This window comes from Papaver somniferum, chromosome 8 (genome assembly GCF_003573695.1).
Source record: "Papaver somniferum cultivar HN1 chromosome 8, ASM357369v1, whole genome shotgun sequence".
NCBI classification, from domain to species: domain Eukaryota; kingdom Viridiplantae; phylum Streptophyta; class Magnoliopsida; order Ranunculales; family Papaveraceae; genus Papaver; species Papaver somniferum.
In genome coordinates, this window is record NC_039365.1 from 88,607,098 (window position 1) to 88,624,333 (window position 17,236).

Here is a 17,236-nt window from a genome sequence, read left to right on the forward strand (position 1 = left end):
TCTTCACTTCTTGCTTATAGCAATCTAGTATTGCTTTCTTTTACCTTGTTCCACATTAGTTGGTATCAACCGCTTAGTTTTAGGTTTTCATCCTATAACTTGATCCTTTACATCGCTTCCGCAACACCTTTCAGTCTTTTTTTTTTAGTTCCTTTTCGTATACAAAAGAACAAAAAAAAAAAAATGACTGCTCAACCAGTTACTCTAGCAGCAATCGAAGCTCTCATCAAATCTCATACCGAGATTTTGGCAAAAAACATTACTGAAGCTCTTGAGAAGTCCATGGAGGACAAATTAGGGTTAAGAGATACCAAGCTTGAAACCATGCAGAATCAACTTTTGAAGGTTGCAAAACATATAAATCTAGATTTGGATATGCCTGAGCTTGTAGACTTAGAAGGAAAAACTAAAGAAGATATACTTCAGTTTTTACAGAATGATGAAGTACCTGAAGATGTATTGCGTACTTTAAACATTAAGAAACCGTATGAAGGTTTCATAGGTCATTCAAATAAGAACATAGTTTCTCCTGCACTTGACAGTGATGATGAAGATGAACGTGAGAACGATCTAGAGAAGAATTGGATTGAAGAACGACGTTTAAAAACTGGTCACAACCCTTACAGTTCTTTACCAGAATATAAACTAAAAGCTGATATTCCCAACTTCTCTGGAAATTTTCGTATTGAAGAACTAACTGATTGGTTCTTTGAGATAGAAGATTTTTTCGAATTCATGGAGGTCCCTGAAGATTCTAAGGTTAAACTTGTGACATACAAACTCAAAGGAGGAGCTGCAGCTTGGTGGGATAAGATCTGTGATGATCGTAGAAACGCTAACAAACCGAAAATACGTACTTGGAAACGTATGAAAACTTTGATAAGGGATAAGTTCTTACCTAGAGACTTTATGCAGCAACTTTTCATCAAATTACAAAACATTCAGCAGGGGGCACGAACTGTTGAAGAATATGTGTCAGATTTTTATAATTTGGTCGCACGAAATCAACTCAAAGAATCTGAAGAACAGTTAGTTGCAAGATTCATTGAGGGACTGAATAGATTAATACAAAATGGTATGACTCATTCAGTTTTTACTATGGTCGAAGCTGTGCAGCAAGCTATTAAGATAGAAAATCGTCTTATTCGTTCTTCTAGGATTTATCCATCCAGACAAGGGCGTTATCAAAATACTTACATGGGTACCAATTCATCTCAAAACTTTTCTCCAGATACTGTTTTGAATATTCCCAGGCCTCCTTATGATGATGTTAGCCATTCACATCGACAACCTAGCCATATTGTGCCTTATACTCCACCTCTGGCTACACCTATCTTAGCCAATCCAGCCGGGTCAGCAGTCTCACTCTCTGCAACCAACTCCTCCTACTACAGGGAATCGGTTTCATAACAGGCAACAACAATTTCCACCGCAACAGCGAGCTAATAATGCTTATACAAAATTTCGTGGAGATAAGTGCAATAAATATCAGCAATCGGGGCACACTTCTAGTGATTGTCGGGAATTCAATGCTTTGATTGGTGAACCTCAGTTCATTAATGAAGTCACTGGTGCGCTTAATGAGTTCGAAGATGAAGACTCACCTGGTGATGACGACGAGTTTGTTGGGATGATTCGTCCATTATTTCTTACTCAACAATGCAAGTCTCAGAGACACAGTATTTTTAAATCAAGATGTTATATTGGGGGTAAAATCTGCAAGATGATAATTGATAGTGGCAGTGTGGATAATTATATTGATGATCACGTAGTTAAGAAGCTTGAACTACCAGTAACTTCTCATCCAGAACCTTACACTGTAGGATGGGTTAATTCCTCTAGCTCACAGAAGATTACTCTTCAGTGTTATGTGTCATTCTCTTTTGAGGGTTATGAAGACACAGTTCTATGTGATGTCATTAATATGACGGCAACCCATCTTCTTGTTGGCAGACCTTGGCAATACGATCTTCATGCGGTTCACAATGGATTCGAGAATACTTACACTTTTGTTCATAATGGGAAAACCAAGGTTCTTCGTCCATCCAATTCCACTTCAAACTCTTGTGCGCAGACTGATGCTGTCGTAGCCACTATTATTCGTCCTTTGCACCCACAACATTCTTTACATTCCCATGAAGATTCTAAGCCTATGATTGATTTACCTGCAAAGGTGAAGCCCTTATTATTTCAATATAATGTTTTATTTCCAGATGAACTACCAACTGCATTACCTCCTTTACGGAATATTCAACACTGCATCGATTTTATTCCTGGAGCCTCTTTAGCAAACCAAGCACACTATCGCTTGAGTCCTGCTGAGCATGAGATATTACAGGGACAGGTAAATGATTTGCTTACAAAGGGTTTGATACGACCTAGAAACAGTCCTTGTGCCAGTCCTGCCTTCCTGGTTAGTAAAAAAGACAATGGATGGAGGATGTGTATCGATTGCAGAGCATTAAATCGCATCATCATTCCTTATAGATTTCCGATCCCGCGTATTGATGATATGATTGATTTACTGTCGGGCTCTATTATTTTTACTAAGTTGGATTTACGTAGTGGTTACCACCAAATACGCATTCGAAGTGGAGATGAGTGGAAAACACCATTCAAGACACGTGAAGGTTTATATGAATGGCTGGTCATGCCATTTGGGTTATCTAATGCACCTAGTACTTTTATGCGCCTAATGAATCAGGTTCTCCAACCCTTTCTCAGTAAATTTGTTATTGTCTATTTTGATGACATACTAATTCTTAGTCGCAGTGAGCCAGAACACCTCCAACATCTTTCACAAGTGTTTCAAGTTCTTGCTGACAACTCTTTATATGTTAATTTGAAGAAGTGTACCTTCATGGCTTCTTCAGTAACATTTTTGGGATATGTGATTTCTACTGATGGTATTCATGTCGATCCTTCTAAAGTTCAAGCAATTGAAGATTGGCCAGTTCCTACTTCTATTCGTGATGTTCGTAGTTTTCATGGTTTGGCTTCTTTCTATCGAAGATTTGTGAAGAACTTTAGCTCTATTTCTGCACCTTTGACTGACTGTCTCAAGAAGGAGAAGTTTGAGTGGATGGAAGCAATGGATAAAAGCTTTATTCTTCTTAAAGAAAAGATTTGTACGACACCAATTCTTGCACTTCTGAATTTCAACAAGCCTTTTGAAATAGATTGTGATGCATCTGTTGTTGGTATTGGTGCAGTATTATCACAAGAGGGTCATCCAATTGCATATTACAGTGAGAAGAATTCAGATGCACAAAAGAAATGGTCTACATATGAATTAGAGTTATTGGCTCTTGTTCAATCTCTTAAGCAGTGGCATACTTATCTTATACATAGGGAATTTGTTGTCAACACTGACAACCATGCTTTGAAGTTTTTGAATACTTCTGCTAAAGTTAACAGAATGCATGATCGATGGCTTTCCACACTCAACAAATACACTTTCTCCGTGAGACATAAAAGTGGCAAATTGAATCAAGTTGCTGATGCCTTAAGTAGAAGAAGTCATCTATTAACTACAATTCGTAATGAGATTTATGCATTTGACTATATCAAAGACATTTATCCAGAAGATGAAGATTTTGGCAAACTATGGGATCAATGCAGTTCTCAAACTCATGGGGTTGATGATTTTCTTATACAAGAAGGTTTTCTTTTTAAAGGGAATCGATTATGTATTCCTCAAGGGTATTTACGTTTACATCTTATGCGAGAAATTACATGGCAGTGGTCTTGGTGGTCATTTTGGGAGAGATAAAACCATTGCCCTGATTGAAGAAAGATATTTCTGGCCATCTTTGAAACGTGATGTACAAAAGTTCGTACAAAAATGCATGGTCTGTCAGAGAGCAAAGGGTACAATTCAAAATACCGGGTTGTATACTCCTTTACCAGTTCCTGATGCACCTTGAGTTGATATAAGTATGGATTTTATACTTGGTTTACCTCGTACTGCTAGAGGTAATGATTCTGCTATGGTCGTAGTTGATCGTTACTCTAAAATGGCTCACTTCGTGGCTTGTAAGAAATCAACTGACGCTTCTAATGTTGCTTCTTTGTTCTTTAAAGAAGTAGTAAGATTGCATGGGGTTCCAAAGTCTATCACTTCTGACAGAGATACTAAATTTTTGAGTTATTTCTGGAAAATTTTATGGATGCGCTTAGGCACAGTTCTACAATTCAGCACAACTTCACATCCGCAAACTGATGGACATACTGAGGTTGTTAATAGATCACTTGGGAATTTGATTAGAGCTAAGTGCCTGGATAATAGTAAGCAGTGGGATGTGTTATTTCCACATATGGAATTCGCTTTCAACACTTCTGTGAATCGTTCTACTGGGAAAAATCCATTTGAGATTGTGTACTCTAAAGTACCTAATCATACTCTTGATTTGGTAGCCTTACCCACCACACAGAGTACAAACACTGCAACCGACTCTTTTGTAGACAAAGCAACTGAATTACATAATGAAGTAAAATCTAAACTGGAGAAGTCCAATTCTAAATATAAAGAGGATGCTGATAAACACAAGAGGTTTAAAACCTTCAAGGAAGGGGAGCTTCGATTGAAACTATAAAGAGGATGCTGATAAACACAAGAGGTTTGAAACTAGTTGCTTCGATTGCTTTCTGAGATGAGAGCTTCGATTGCGGTTGATACAAAATATTTGTGAAGATTCCGCAAAAGATTTGTTGAAGCTGCTGTGCGATCTGAGGATTCAGCTGCTGCTGTGAGGTCTGAGGTTTTGGCTGCTGCTGTGAGGTTTGAGGTTTCGGTTGTAACTGTAGCTGTGGGGTTTGAGGTTTCGGCTGCAACTGTGAAATATTACCTTGCTACTGCTGATCTAACGTATCATAGTGTTGCTGCTGCTGCTTCCGCCGCTGCTCCATCAGACCATCAAATGAAGTAAACCGGCGTTTCAGGGTTTTTAGCTCTTCTTTGAAGCCTTGGCAAAAGGAGGGTAAAAAAGAAACGATAAAGAATCATACAATTTGAAAATTACTATAAATTAAACTAGAGGGTAATAATTTACATGTTAGTTGCTGATAATTTTCTCCCTTTGAGTGGAATGTTAATTTTATCATACATATTTACCTCCAGAAGGCATGTAAATCACAAAATACTAAAGCCTATTTTGATAAAATTCCAAAAAATCAAGTGGGTCGCAGACCCCACTTTTCCTTTCGTCGTCCGTCCCCTGATTCACTGAATTAATTATGAAGAAAAGTAGATCGAGAGAAAACGAGGCAAACCTGAAATCATAACTGATAATGAGGATCGGGCATCCCCGAGCGACTTGTGGGAGTCTTTAATGAAGGCGACAAGTATCTTCTGAGCCTTTTCTAGTCCTTCACGAAGCTCGGATACCTCACTCTGCAAAGTATAAACTCGGTTCATTGAGTGTCGACACCCATATGAAGATACATAACAAACTAATCCTGAATAAGCAAAGATAGATATATTTAGAAATCCATTTGTAAGAATAAACAATAAATATTTCAATAAGATTAAAAGGAGGTATATTTTAGTAGGGTATTTTTACTTTGTGCTCATACTTACTAGTTTCTTTTGGTTGATCATCAGTTCACCTACCACAGAGTCACCAAAATCCGAGAGCCTTGAAGGCCAGAATTTAAATACCTCTTCTGCTCCGGCTCCGAGCTTCCTTTCAGATAAATCCAGAAATCCAACAGTGGACCACCTCCCAGATAAAAATTTCTGAACTTCCAGTAATTCCTTCTCACTCGTCATGTCAAGCGTTGGTCTCACCAAAGATAATCGAGTGGTCTCGACTTCTTCGTCTAAGTGACTCAACCTCAGATCTGTGACGGGTGCCTTTCTTTTGTCTCGGCTAATACACACTTGGATCAAGGAAATTCTATCCATGTTCTCTTTACAACTACTTCCTTCACTCTTAGTTCTATTGCGGGGAGTTCAGACTACGATCTTCATCTTAGAAGTCTAATATCTCTTATACACTCACTCATTCGGCTGTTGGAATTATTATCTATGTTTCTCTCCCACCTACTTTATATAAAAGAAGAAGTCTAATTTTCACTCCTATTATTTAGCACTCGACAGTTAATACAGAAATGATCTGTACCTACTTTATGTAGTAGAAGAAGCCTAATTTTCACTCCTATTATTTATCATTCAGCAGTTAATACATAAATGTTCTGTACCGAGGGATTATCCCTACATTTACAACACCTTTTTCATTTATATCTTCCGTAGATTTCTTCCCCACCTTGCACACGAGGAAAAGCAGGGCCCGCTTTAAAATTAAGCCCTAATATTTGGCCAGAAACTAAAGTATTTTTGAATTTTTGGGGTTAACATCATCCAGATGGTGTGTTTTGAATTGACAGCCACGAAAGTATGGGAATGACTAGGGTCGTCAAAATATTTACGAGTAGGAATGTGTATATCGAAGTGTAATTTCTATACGGTGGTTCTACCTTTGTTGAAGATATAATTTCTGTGATCAAGTGTTTAAAATTTAGATGGATTTACATTATAATGAAATTGGGTTTTCAGAGTTTCAAACTGTTCTGCATATTTAAGACGAATAAGTAAATAGGAAGGACTCTTGGTTAGAAACGCGTAGAGTTGTTTGTGAGAGGGTAATCTTGTCCAACTCACACGAAAATATTGAATAGGTTGTATTAGGATCTCTTATTTGCAGTTGCAGACGATATTCACATCTTTACCAAAGCTGATATGCACAATATAACATGTATTCTTGATAACCTTAATAATTTTGGTAATTATTAGTAAGTTTTTGAATTTTAGTCGGTCTGGTGTTTACTTTAATAGTAAAATTAGTCCATTATTTAGAGTTTCAATGCCAGGATGAGCGTATAAGAGATATCAGACTACTAGATGAAATGGTTCGATATAAGTTTGGAGGACCTAATAATAATTAACTTTACTACTAGATGAATCCTTCTCCTAGAGATTCGAGATTTGATAATCTAACGGCAATGAACCCGCTAGCTTATATATGTGCCCTGCACTGTCGTGCGGGGTAGCATTAGCCTTCAATGGAAAGGAAAAATATGGCTAAAAACATGTTCTAAATATGACTCCATTCAGAAGCATTTTAGTTGGGGAAAGATGGTAGTCATAAAGGCATAAACTTAAGCGGGACTTGTTTGCCCTTTGGCAGTAAGATATGTTAACCAGTACGAAAACCGTCTCGTTGAAAAACTGGGGCATCATTAAACTCTTATCTTTACCAAGAAAAAAAATTAAAGAAAAAAAATACGGAAATGCTTTTCTCCGCCCCATACAACACCCTAGTCTGCGCCCAAGATGACATGAAATGCTTAGCTGTCCTAAATGAAAAAGTAGACTAAGCCACGTCTTAGTTTTTCTTTTTTCTCTGAAAAATAAGTTCTCTGAATCTTCTTCATCGTTAACAATAACCCCAGATTTCAAATGTCCATCTAAACCTTTGAAAATCAAATATTGCAAAACCATTAATTAGCCACTAGGGCGCAGTCTAGCATTGCCGAAAAAATAATAAACTCTTATCTTTACCTCTCTCAGCCAGTCAACATTTATCTTCTTTCTTATCAAAAACAGTAACCCTAGAAGCTAGGTTTGAGAAATATTCAATTGGGGTTATTTATCTAGGAACATCAATTGAATGAAGTTCAGGGATGAAATTGAGTCAGAGAAAAAAAAAAGCGTTTTAGTGAGTGGGTCCGCATTAAGTAACTTATAAAACACATTTTACTGAGTGGGTCCTCTTTAATGACAAATTGAAATGATTTGTATAAATAGGACATGATGATCTTCCACATTCTTTCCTATTTTGTAATACGCTCTAAGATCCAATACAATATTCAGCTTCAATTCAGCTTAGATGAATCCCTGGCTAACTTTGATGAATCGATGGCTAACTGCAGAGTTATCCTTTTATCTGCGCTGCTTTTATTGTGTTTAGTTGCTTATGGTAGATTCAACATTATACTCTCCCAGGGTTTGGCATGCATCCGTTGTAGATAGAATCATACTAGCTAAGTTGTTTGTGTAATACCTGTCCAAAACTTTTAAGGATATTTAAGAGTAAAATGGTCATTTTATTTTAAAGGATATTTTGAGAATTCTTTTGGAAATGTTTATCTTTTTATATTGTGCTAATTAAGATTAATTAATTGGGTGCATCTTAAAAATTTAATTAAGGTGTTTTGGTAAGTTCTTGTTTTTTTTCCTGTTGGCACTTGGCAGGGATTATAGTTTGCTAAAATGAACATTTCCTAAACCTATCAAACGGGTACGCCGGGCTTATTAATCATATAAGAATAATTAAAAATAATTAGTAATGGTCTTTTTGTTGTTATTAAGGATTTCTCATTGGTTGATATTTATCTATTGCTACGTGTCAATTTGCTATTGGATATTGTGTCCATTAATAGAATTTCATATACATGAATTTAGTCTAGGATATACTGTTCATATCACTTTCGTAGGCCATAATTTATTCCCACTAGGAACATGTGGTTTTGAATTACAGGGTGTATTGGATCAGGATTTGTATGGATAAAAACATATAGTCGTTTGGCTGAATCTAGTGGATTTATAATGTTTCTTAAATGAATCTTACAGATTCCTATAGATATACAATTTTGGATTATAATAGATAAGTTAAGATTAGTTCAGATTTACAAATTGCATCATATATTTCTTTCAAAAAAAAAAAACCATCGATAAGTTGAGGTGGTGGGTGATGTGTGGAGGTTGGCAGTGATGGTGGTTGGTGGTGACTGTGGTGATTGTTTTCGGTGGTGGTAGTTGGTGGTCGATGGTGGTGATTAGTAATGGTTGTTACTGGTGGTGGTGGTGGTCAGTGGTGGTTGTTATTGGTGGTGATGCGGTGATTGGTGGTGGGTAGCATGATGTGATAAAAAATAAAAAAATTGTCCATAAGAATCCATCCATGAAACTCTTGCGGTATGGGTTGAAATTGATATAAGATAATAACATACATATTTTGTCTACAAATATCCATAAGAATCCCCATGTATCTTGGCCCTCAACTATCCTAAGAAATCTTAAATGAATTGAATACCTAGGATATACGTGGAATCCAAAACTATCCTAAATGAATATCATGGATATTTAATGATTCATTATAAATCCTAATCGAATACTTAGAAATCTTTAGGATTGTTAAATATCTATTTAAATTCTAATCCAATACGCCATGTTGGTGTAGTGTATATAGGTTTGGACGTGGCAACCAAACAATGGGTGTGAATTATATAGGATAATATTTGGGTTGACTAAATTACGTCACCGTTTAGCATTGAGGTTTTCTTAGGATAATATGAGACCCGCGGGAAGAAAACAAAAAGGTGGAAAACCTAGAAAATATGGGCGGCGCAAAATGAGATGAATAATATAGAAAAAGAGTGGTTCTCGTCTTCTTTTGGTGGAGAACATAGGACCCGAGAACTTGGTGACTATACTGTTTAGCTTTTGGTTTTCGCTTCTTGCAAGGGGAGTTGCTGGTTCATCTGCTATTTCTTTTTATTCTTCGGGATTACTTCCTAACGATCGAGGTAAGTGCAACAGAAGAACAAATTGATTTTGGTTTCAGTTTTATTTGTGTTTGTATGATCTAATTATCATGATGATGTGTGGTTGTTAATATCAAAACTTCATAATTATTGAATATATTATTGATATGAATTGATTGCAAGATATTGTTATAAACATGATTATGAATGTAGGAGGGTCCTTGGGCATCAACCACTAAATATTCATGGTTGATAGGGTACGAAATATCCTTGGGATGGTTGTTTTTCCCTAAACCGCATGGGGCTCATTAGGAGTTGATGGTTGCCTCCTATATGATTGCTAAACCCATGTGGGGCTTCCTGGGACGAGCGGATTTTGGTGTGTTTATTTTTAAAAGGCTCTGTGTGACGAGCAGATTATTTTTATGTTTATCTTTAAACGGGCTCCCGAAATATGAACAGGATCCCAGAGGGCGAGCAATATTTAATGTTTTGTCAGGTAACTGTGGGTCTAATTGTTTGACCAGTTTATGTTCAAATTATTGTTTGATGAACTACGGTCGTGCTTGATCCCTTTGGGTACGTAGGAAGCTGTTTAACGGTCCAGCATGTGCGATTATAACATAATATGTGAACCTTTTTTTTATCTTAATTAGTTTTCCTCGTAAGTTTGGAATTAAATTACGGTGACCAATTTAACTATATCGGGTCTTTAATTAGAATAATTTTGGATATTCTAATTATTATTTATGCGTAAAATTCTAGTTCAAAGATGTAGTTAGTCTTAGATTTAAGGCTATAAAATATTGTACGATGTTGAGTTGACTGTTTATCATTTTAAATTCCTGATAGGTTTTGGTTTCATTCTTTATGTAATAAATTTAAAACATCTTAAGGGACATTCTTGTAAAAAATTTAGAATTTTCTGAGCGGTATACATATTTTTAAAATAATTATTTGTATCCGTGTTAAATACAACAAACATTTGGTAGTTGTAAATATCTCCTAAAGAACCTATTTTAAAATTATGATCCACTGATTTTTAGACCTTAGTGTCTTACGAGAAAATACACATCTACCTTTTATCTTTCTAAAATGACACACTGCATTCAATTATGAGTTACGTATGATTTGATATGATTTTTCTAAAACGGAGTTTCATAGTTTTGTTTTTCTATAGTGTCGGTCAACTACGAGTTTGATTGTGGTCTATGTATATTAAACTTTATTTAAAAATTCTATAAACTTTATGACCAATAGTGCTAGCAGTGTTAAATATCATAAACTTTGGGACTTGTGTGAAACCTGTAAAATTCTAGAAATCTACCTTGCCCTGTTATCGGTTTTACAATTTGGTGTTGAAACTGTTATTTATTAATTAAACCCTAAGACTTGAACGATGCTAATATTTTTATTTGAGAACCAAAATATGTTTTGTTTCCGGTTCTATGAAATTAGGTTAAATCAACGGTTAAATTTTTTTCTAAATAATTTTTTAAGTATTCCGCTGCGATTGAATTATTAAAACGAACATAAATTAATTAAGCCCAAATGAATTGCTTAATGATCTTGGACTTAGTAACTGGGCTTCGGCTATGATATCAACGTAGTATTTCGGGTTTTCGGGAATGGGATCTGGGTAAGATCCGGATCCTAAAATCGAGGTGTTACAGTTTGAACTACATAACGCTTCAATGATGGTAGCCTATGCAATTAATTGATATGGTTGATTTCTGTAATTCCAAGGAACAACGATGCTCTGTTAAAAGATAATAAGTCTTTTACATATTTAGTTGTTATGCATGGTGCATATCAATGAAATGAAATGAAATCCTATTAATGCTGGATAAGGATTCGTTGTTAGTAACACTCAGTTGAGCTCTTGATTGTAGTAAGCATGAGTTAGGCCTGTTTTCTAGTCATGTATTTATTTAAGCAATGCAGACTACTCTGTATTTTCTACGTTTTCTTACTGGCTAATTTTTTTGAGCCATCCCTAGTTTATTTCATCATTTATTCATAGGCACGTATTTATTGTTTTGTAACGTGAGTGCGGAGGGAGTTGGAGAAATTGGGAAAATTTTGTAACGCCTTTTCTTCGAAAATGCCAAGTACCCCCACTTTCCTCCAACTAGCCTTACCATGGATTAGAGAAGTTGACCATTTATTTATTTTTGAAAACTGTTGAGTTTAAAATTGTGTATCATTTACTTTTCTCTTTCAAAGTTTTTCAATCCTTTTTACCAATCCTTTCCAAAGTCATCTTTTCCTATGTTCTTATAATGGCTATGGTACCAGTTCCAACTCGACCTGAAAAGATTTTTGAATTTTATGAGATTCCGACCTGTTATGGTATAGAGGTTCGCTGGCCTTTCCCGTATAAGATTAACGTCTGTGATGTTAGAGATTTGAAGGAAGGAGAATTACTGATTCCAAAATCGCACTTGCAGTGTGGATTCGTGATTCCCATTTATCCATTTGTTTATAAGTTTCTGTATATTAAGAATCTTTCTCCCGCGGAGATGGTGTCGAAATTTTTTAATTACATGTCTACCATAATTTTTCGGAATCATTCTCTTCCTGAAGAAAGGAAGATAACTGTTGGGAAATTGTGTTCTTATTATGAAGTTCGAACCATCCCTGGTTCTTATCTAAAGAACATCTTTTGTACAAATCCGGAGTTATCCCTCAGCTTTGAAAATGAAAATCCAGATATGTTCAAAGAGTTGGATGGTACTAAGATTAATGATAAGTGCCCCCTCATCTTTTCAGGTCCATGGGAGCATGGTATTCGAACAACTGAGACTTTGAAGCTGAAAGCCTTTCCTTTTCATCGTGAGTTTTTAGTAATACTTTATTTTTGAGCGTAAAAGAAGTATCCCATGTCTTCTGATTATTCATTCTTTCTCATTTATTGTAGATAAAAAAATATCAATGGAGCTCGGTTTTTCTTCCCAATCCAAAAGGAAAAGAGATAAAGTATCTTCCTCTAAGGTTCCATTCCAAAATCCTCCGGATTTCGACCCGAGTCCGTCTTTTCTGACCCTTTTCTCCTCATCTAAAAAGAAATGGGATTCTCCGGGTTTCGGTCCGGGTCCGGCTTCTCCAGTATGGCATAGCGACTCAGATGGTGCAACCGCACTAAAATTTGTACTAGACTCACCATCCTCTAGTCTTTCCGAGGTAGAGACTCGGATGGCATCAAAACTTGTCTCGGTAGGAATTTCTCCATTTCGTAAGACTTTCTTGCTTCGTCTGTGTTATCTATTAATTTTAACTGATTAGCTAAGTATTTTGTCAGTTAATGAACGAATTTGTTAGAGGGGTTCATTTTTCAAGGCAATTGCAGCAGAAAGCCGATGAAGCCCCTTCTGCACGTTCGATGTTGGCAGTTGATAGGTGTCTAAAATACCTAATTTTATATCTATTATTTATGCTGTCTTTGCTATTATTCTTGTGAACTGCATCTCTTATGTTTAGTTTTGAGTTATTAGGTGCAATAGAGTCTTTGGGAGCAAAAAAAGGAGAAATCATCCATTTGGAGCGAAAAGAGCAAAAAGATCAATTGGCGGGCGAAATATATTTGGAGCCGGCTAGGTTGTGCAAGAAAGAGGTGATGAACAACCTGTCAGTTTCTCAAAACCGACAGTTAAGCAAGAAAGAATAGGCTGTCAGTTATCTGGAACTGACAAGCCAAATATCACTTCAGTGGCCCTTATCATCACCCGTGGGGTGCCAATAACAGTCCCAACATTTCTAACCCTAAATCGAGAACATTACTTCCCAAATCATTTTCTCTACCTGGGAGTAAATAGGCAGAGACAGAAAGGGAGGCAGCTCCAAATTGAGAGAGATTGGGAAGGAAATCGAGTTATTGTTGCTCGAATTGATGAGAGAGGCCAAATCGAAGATAAAATGGGGATGGCTACTGTTCTGTTCAACCGAGAGAAGAATCGGATTCAGGTGAAGATAGGGTTCGAGTCCAGGGTGATTGAGAACTGAGATTCAAATGATGAGTGAACTGTAAATGTCAAATTAGGAGATGGGTTTGGTGATTCTAGAGCCATGGAAGGCATTAGAAGACAGGGGTTGCTCTCAATTTCTCTTGAGGATACGAATTCATGAGATTCTGAAGTGGTTTGGTTGAGATGGTGGTGCTGAGATAGCAACATGGGTTTGATTGAAGAGTTTGTAAAGAATTAGAGCATGGGTCTGTGTTGGAATCGTTATTAGGGAGAAAGAATGATGATGGCTGCTGATGAATTTATTGAGTTGCTGGTGAAGACAGTAATGAAGGAGAAAGGAGGTCTGAAACTGTTGGATGATATGGATTTGATTCAGCTGTTGCCATGTATTTGTGCTTGGCAGAGAGATGCCTCGAAATTGAAGCTGCAGCTAATGGTATCAAAGATGATGAATGAATGAGTATCTGTCAGTAACTGGATTTCAGATGAGTGAAGTACTGAATTTGGTCAAGAAGAGGTGATATCGGGATGGTTTCACTGAGAAGAACACAGAGGAGATGGCTGGAAGGTGAATGTGCAGGATAGGAGACTGGTGGCTGTAGTGTGCAGAATGATGCTGTTGCAAATGAGCTGAGCAGATCTTGGAGCTGAAATGGGTGCTAAAGCTGGTACTTGTGTGTATGACTGAGATAATGGAGCTGGTACTTCAGAGTTGATGGTGCTGAAGGAAATGGAGAATGGCTCAAGCAGTGAAAGATTGCAGAGGAATGAAGCTGGATTTGTTTGTGGCAGTTGAGATTGGTTCGAATATGGTGTTGTTGGTGTTGAAAGACAACAAAGAAGACCTGAGATAGAGAAGAAATGTGCCTAATGGGTATCGCGTGCGAGTGAAATGAAGTTAGTTCTGTGATGCACAATGGTTGAGAATTGCAGAATAAGCTTATGCAGCTGGTGAATAATATTACAAGGGAAGCCAGAACATGGTACCAGAACATGGTGGTGTTGTATTCTTGGTGGTTTCTGGTAGAGCTGTAGGCTGGAATTGCAGTTGGATGAGGTTCTGGTTGTGCTCGAATTGGTGATGCTGCAACAGAAGGAAGATTACTAGTAAAGATGGAATGGTTCTGGCGGTATTTTCAGCTGTACAGGTCATGGTGATGGCAGAGACTGAAGATGGATTGTGCTGCATTGATTTCGTGTTTCTCAGCAAGAGATGAAAGTGGTGAAGCTAAGAAGGGAAGGAAGGAATTGATACTGAGGTTCACAAGTGGCTGGAACTGATGGTTGTTGATCAACGAGAAGCAATTGCAATTGATGGGTATTATGGAATGGAAGTATATGAGCTGAAGGCTGAGTGCCAGCAGTGACTTTGGCGTGAAGTGAAACTGGTTTTGTAGTATGTATATGAATGAATGAATATTAATCGATAGATGTATGCTTGTTAGGTTGCGAGGAAATGGAGCTGTGCTACCAGTTTGGTCGAGATTTGAGCTGAACTGAAATGGGTTGTTGGTTTGAGGCAGCAGTGAAGTTGTTGGTGTATGTTTACAAAGGATTCTGAGAAGCAGCAGATGAATTGAAACTGGTTTACAGTGGAGATGTTATAGAGTTGGAGGAGCAAAAAAAGCCGAATTGGAGCAATAAGGTATTGTGTTTGGTATACAGGGAGATGGTGCTGCTGTTGCACCTAGAAGACTGAGAAGTTTGTGCAAGTGATGCAGTTACAGAGCCATAGTGTGCAGCTGGTGCCGAGAAGAACTGAAATGGAGTCAGTGGAAAGTGATAGAGCTTACAGGGAAATGGTTGATGCTGGGCTATGGTTGAGCTGAGGATGTTGGTGCCTGAAGCTGGAGGAATTTATGCAAACTGTGACGAGCATATGGAACTGAGCTGGAGGAAGTGATATTGAAGCTGCACTGTTGTGAAGGGTGTAGGTGAATTGAAGCTCAAACTAAGGTAGAACTGGTGATTGTCATGGGTGCATTGGTTGTATTGCAGAGTATTGGACTGAGAAGTTGCAAGATGGCTGAGCTGAATTGCAGGTAGATGGACTGATAATGGTGGTAATGAATTGATCAATGGAATAGGCTGTGAGTTGCATCTGTGACTGAATGGAATTGGGTAGAGCTGAGATGTTGGAAGCTGGAGCATTGGTAGTTTTGGATAGTGAATAGCATGGCCTGAAGTAGAGTTTGTAATTGGCTGAGGAAGGAATGGGAAGAGCAGATGAATGTTGGGAGTTGAAACTGTGTAGAGAATAATGGCCGGAATCGGCTGGGAACTTATCAGAAACAGTCAAAACTCGTCGGGGATCGGTTACGACCGAGTCGACTCAGTGATCCAGAGATGGCTTGGTTGGACGTGGACCTGCTCTCACTGGGCTTCACTCGGGTGTGTGACCAAGGCAGAGACTATATAAAAGGGATATCTCTTTACACATGAGGGGGCTTGAATATCTCATCTTCTTCTACTTTGGTTCTAGGGTTTAGAACATGATGGCTTTTCTATTCCTTCTTGTGATGAACTCCTTTAACATGAGTACTTAATTTTATCATTGATTTAAGGAATAAGTTGGATTTCCAAATATGGGTTTTTATGCAATGAATTAGTTTTGTCTCCATATTATCGTTTATGATTCACCATTAATATTGTTACATGATTTGAATGTTTGTTTGGTTGAGTTTAGAATCAATCGAGTTTGTTTTCATCTCTATTGCTAGATTAGGATTTATTATACGCAAAAGTGATAGATTCCTGATGACAAGTAGCATAATTGTGATTATTGCTTGCAGTGATACATCCTAGTAGTCACAAGTGAGTCATAACCTTTGTTAAATCGGATTAGTGCTTTTACACGTTCGATTGCTTTGATTGGCCTGATTTCATAGAGCTTAATGCATCTAGGAAATTAAATTTGATTAGTGCTTTTACACGTTAGGTTGTTCTCTAAGATATAATTCATATTCGCATCTTTTAATGTGTTTGTTGACGACAAGAGGAGATTTGCGGGATATACTTGCGATCAAGGTATCTTACGGCCTTTGATAAAAGAGAGATTAAATATCAATTCTAGTTATTGTTAAAAAGCATGTTTGTGAATGAAGATGAATCCTTAACCAATATCTGCGCTATTTGATTTGCTTGCTTATTTCTTTGTTTTGTTTTTATTTTATTTTAGTATATAAAAAATCACAAAACCCCCCATTGGTATTTATAGGAAACCGAAACAATTTGACAACCTTAGTCCTGTCTGTGGGAATGATCCTTTCTTGCCCTTGTTATATTTATATTTTGAGTAGTAAGAAAGTGTAATTTATTTTTGAGGCATACGACAGCGATCAGCAGCTAGGCTGGAGATGGAAAGATCCAACAGCTTGAGTTTAACTCGTCAGGTTGCAGATCTTAGCGCCAAATGTAGGCAGCTTGAGCCAAATGAAAAGCTTCTGGAGGATAAAATTGTGCAGCTCAATCAACAGCTTAAGAATGCTTGTGATCAGCTTGCTTTGACCGAATCTCTCCCCTATTCTACTGAAATCGGCGCTAGCTCTCGTCGCGATGCTATCAACACCGTTGCCGTTGATACAGGTAGAGGCAAGTCGATTCCTAGTGATAGTGATTCATATCAGTCCACCGAGTATTCTGAGTGAAACCTTATTATTTGCCTTGATTTTCTCAGACGTCTGTTTTAATTTCATTCCATTAGAGAAAGAGAGATCGGGCCTTGT

The 17,236-nt window shown here is 37.3% G+C and overlaps 1 protein-coding gene across 1 annotated transcript; it reads left to right on the top strand.

The window, feature by feature from the left end:
- The first annotated feature begins 9,434 nt into the window (after positions 1–9,434).
- LOC113301946 lies at positions 9,435–16,131 on the top strand. Its single transcript, XM_026550780.1, has 5 exons — positions 9,435–9,588; positions 12,319–12,381; positions 12,467–12,762; positions 12,848–12,945; positions 13,041–16,131. The coding sequence occupies exons 3-5, from the start codon at positions 12,481–12,483 to the stop codon at positions 13,141–13,143; spliced, it is 483 nt and encodes a 160-aa protein (XP_026406565.1). The 5' UTR covers positions 9,435–9,588; positions 12,319–12,381; positions 12,467–12,480; the 3' UTR covers positions 13,144–16,131.
- The last annotated feature ends 1,105 nt before the right edge of the window (positions 16,132–17,236 follow it).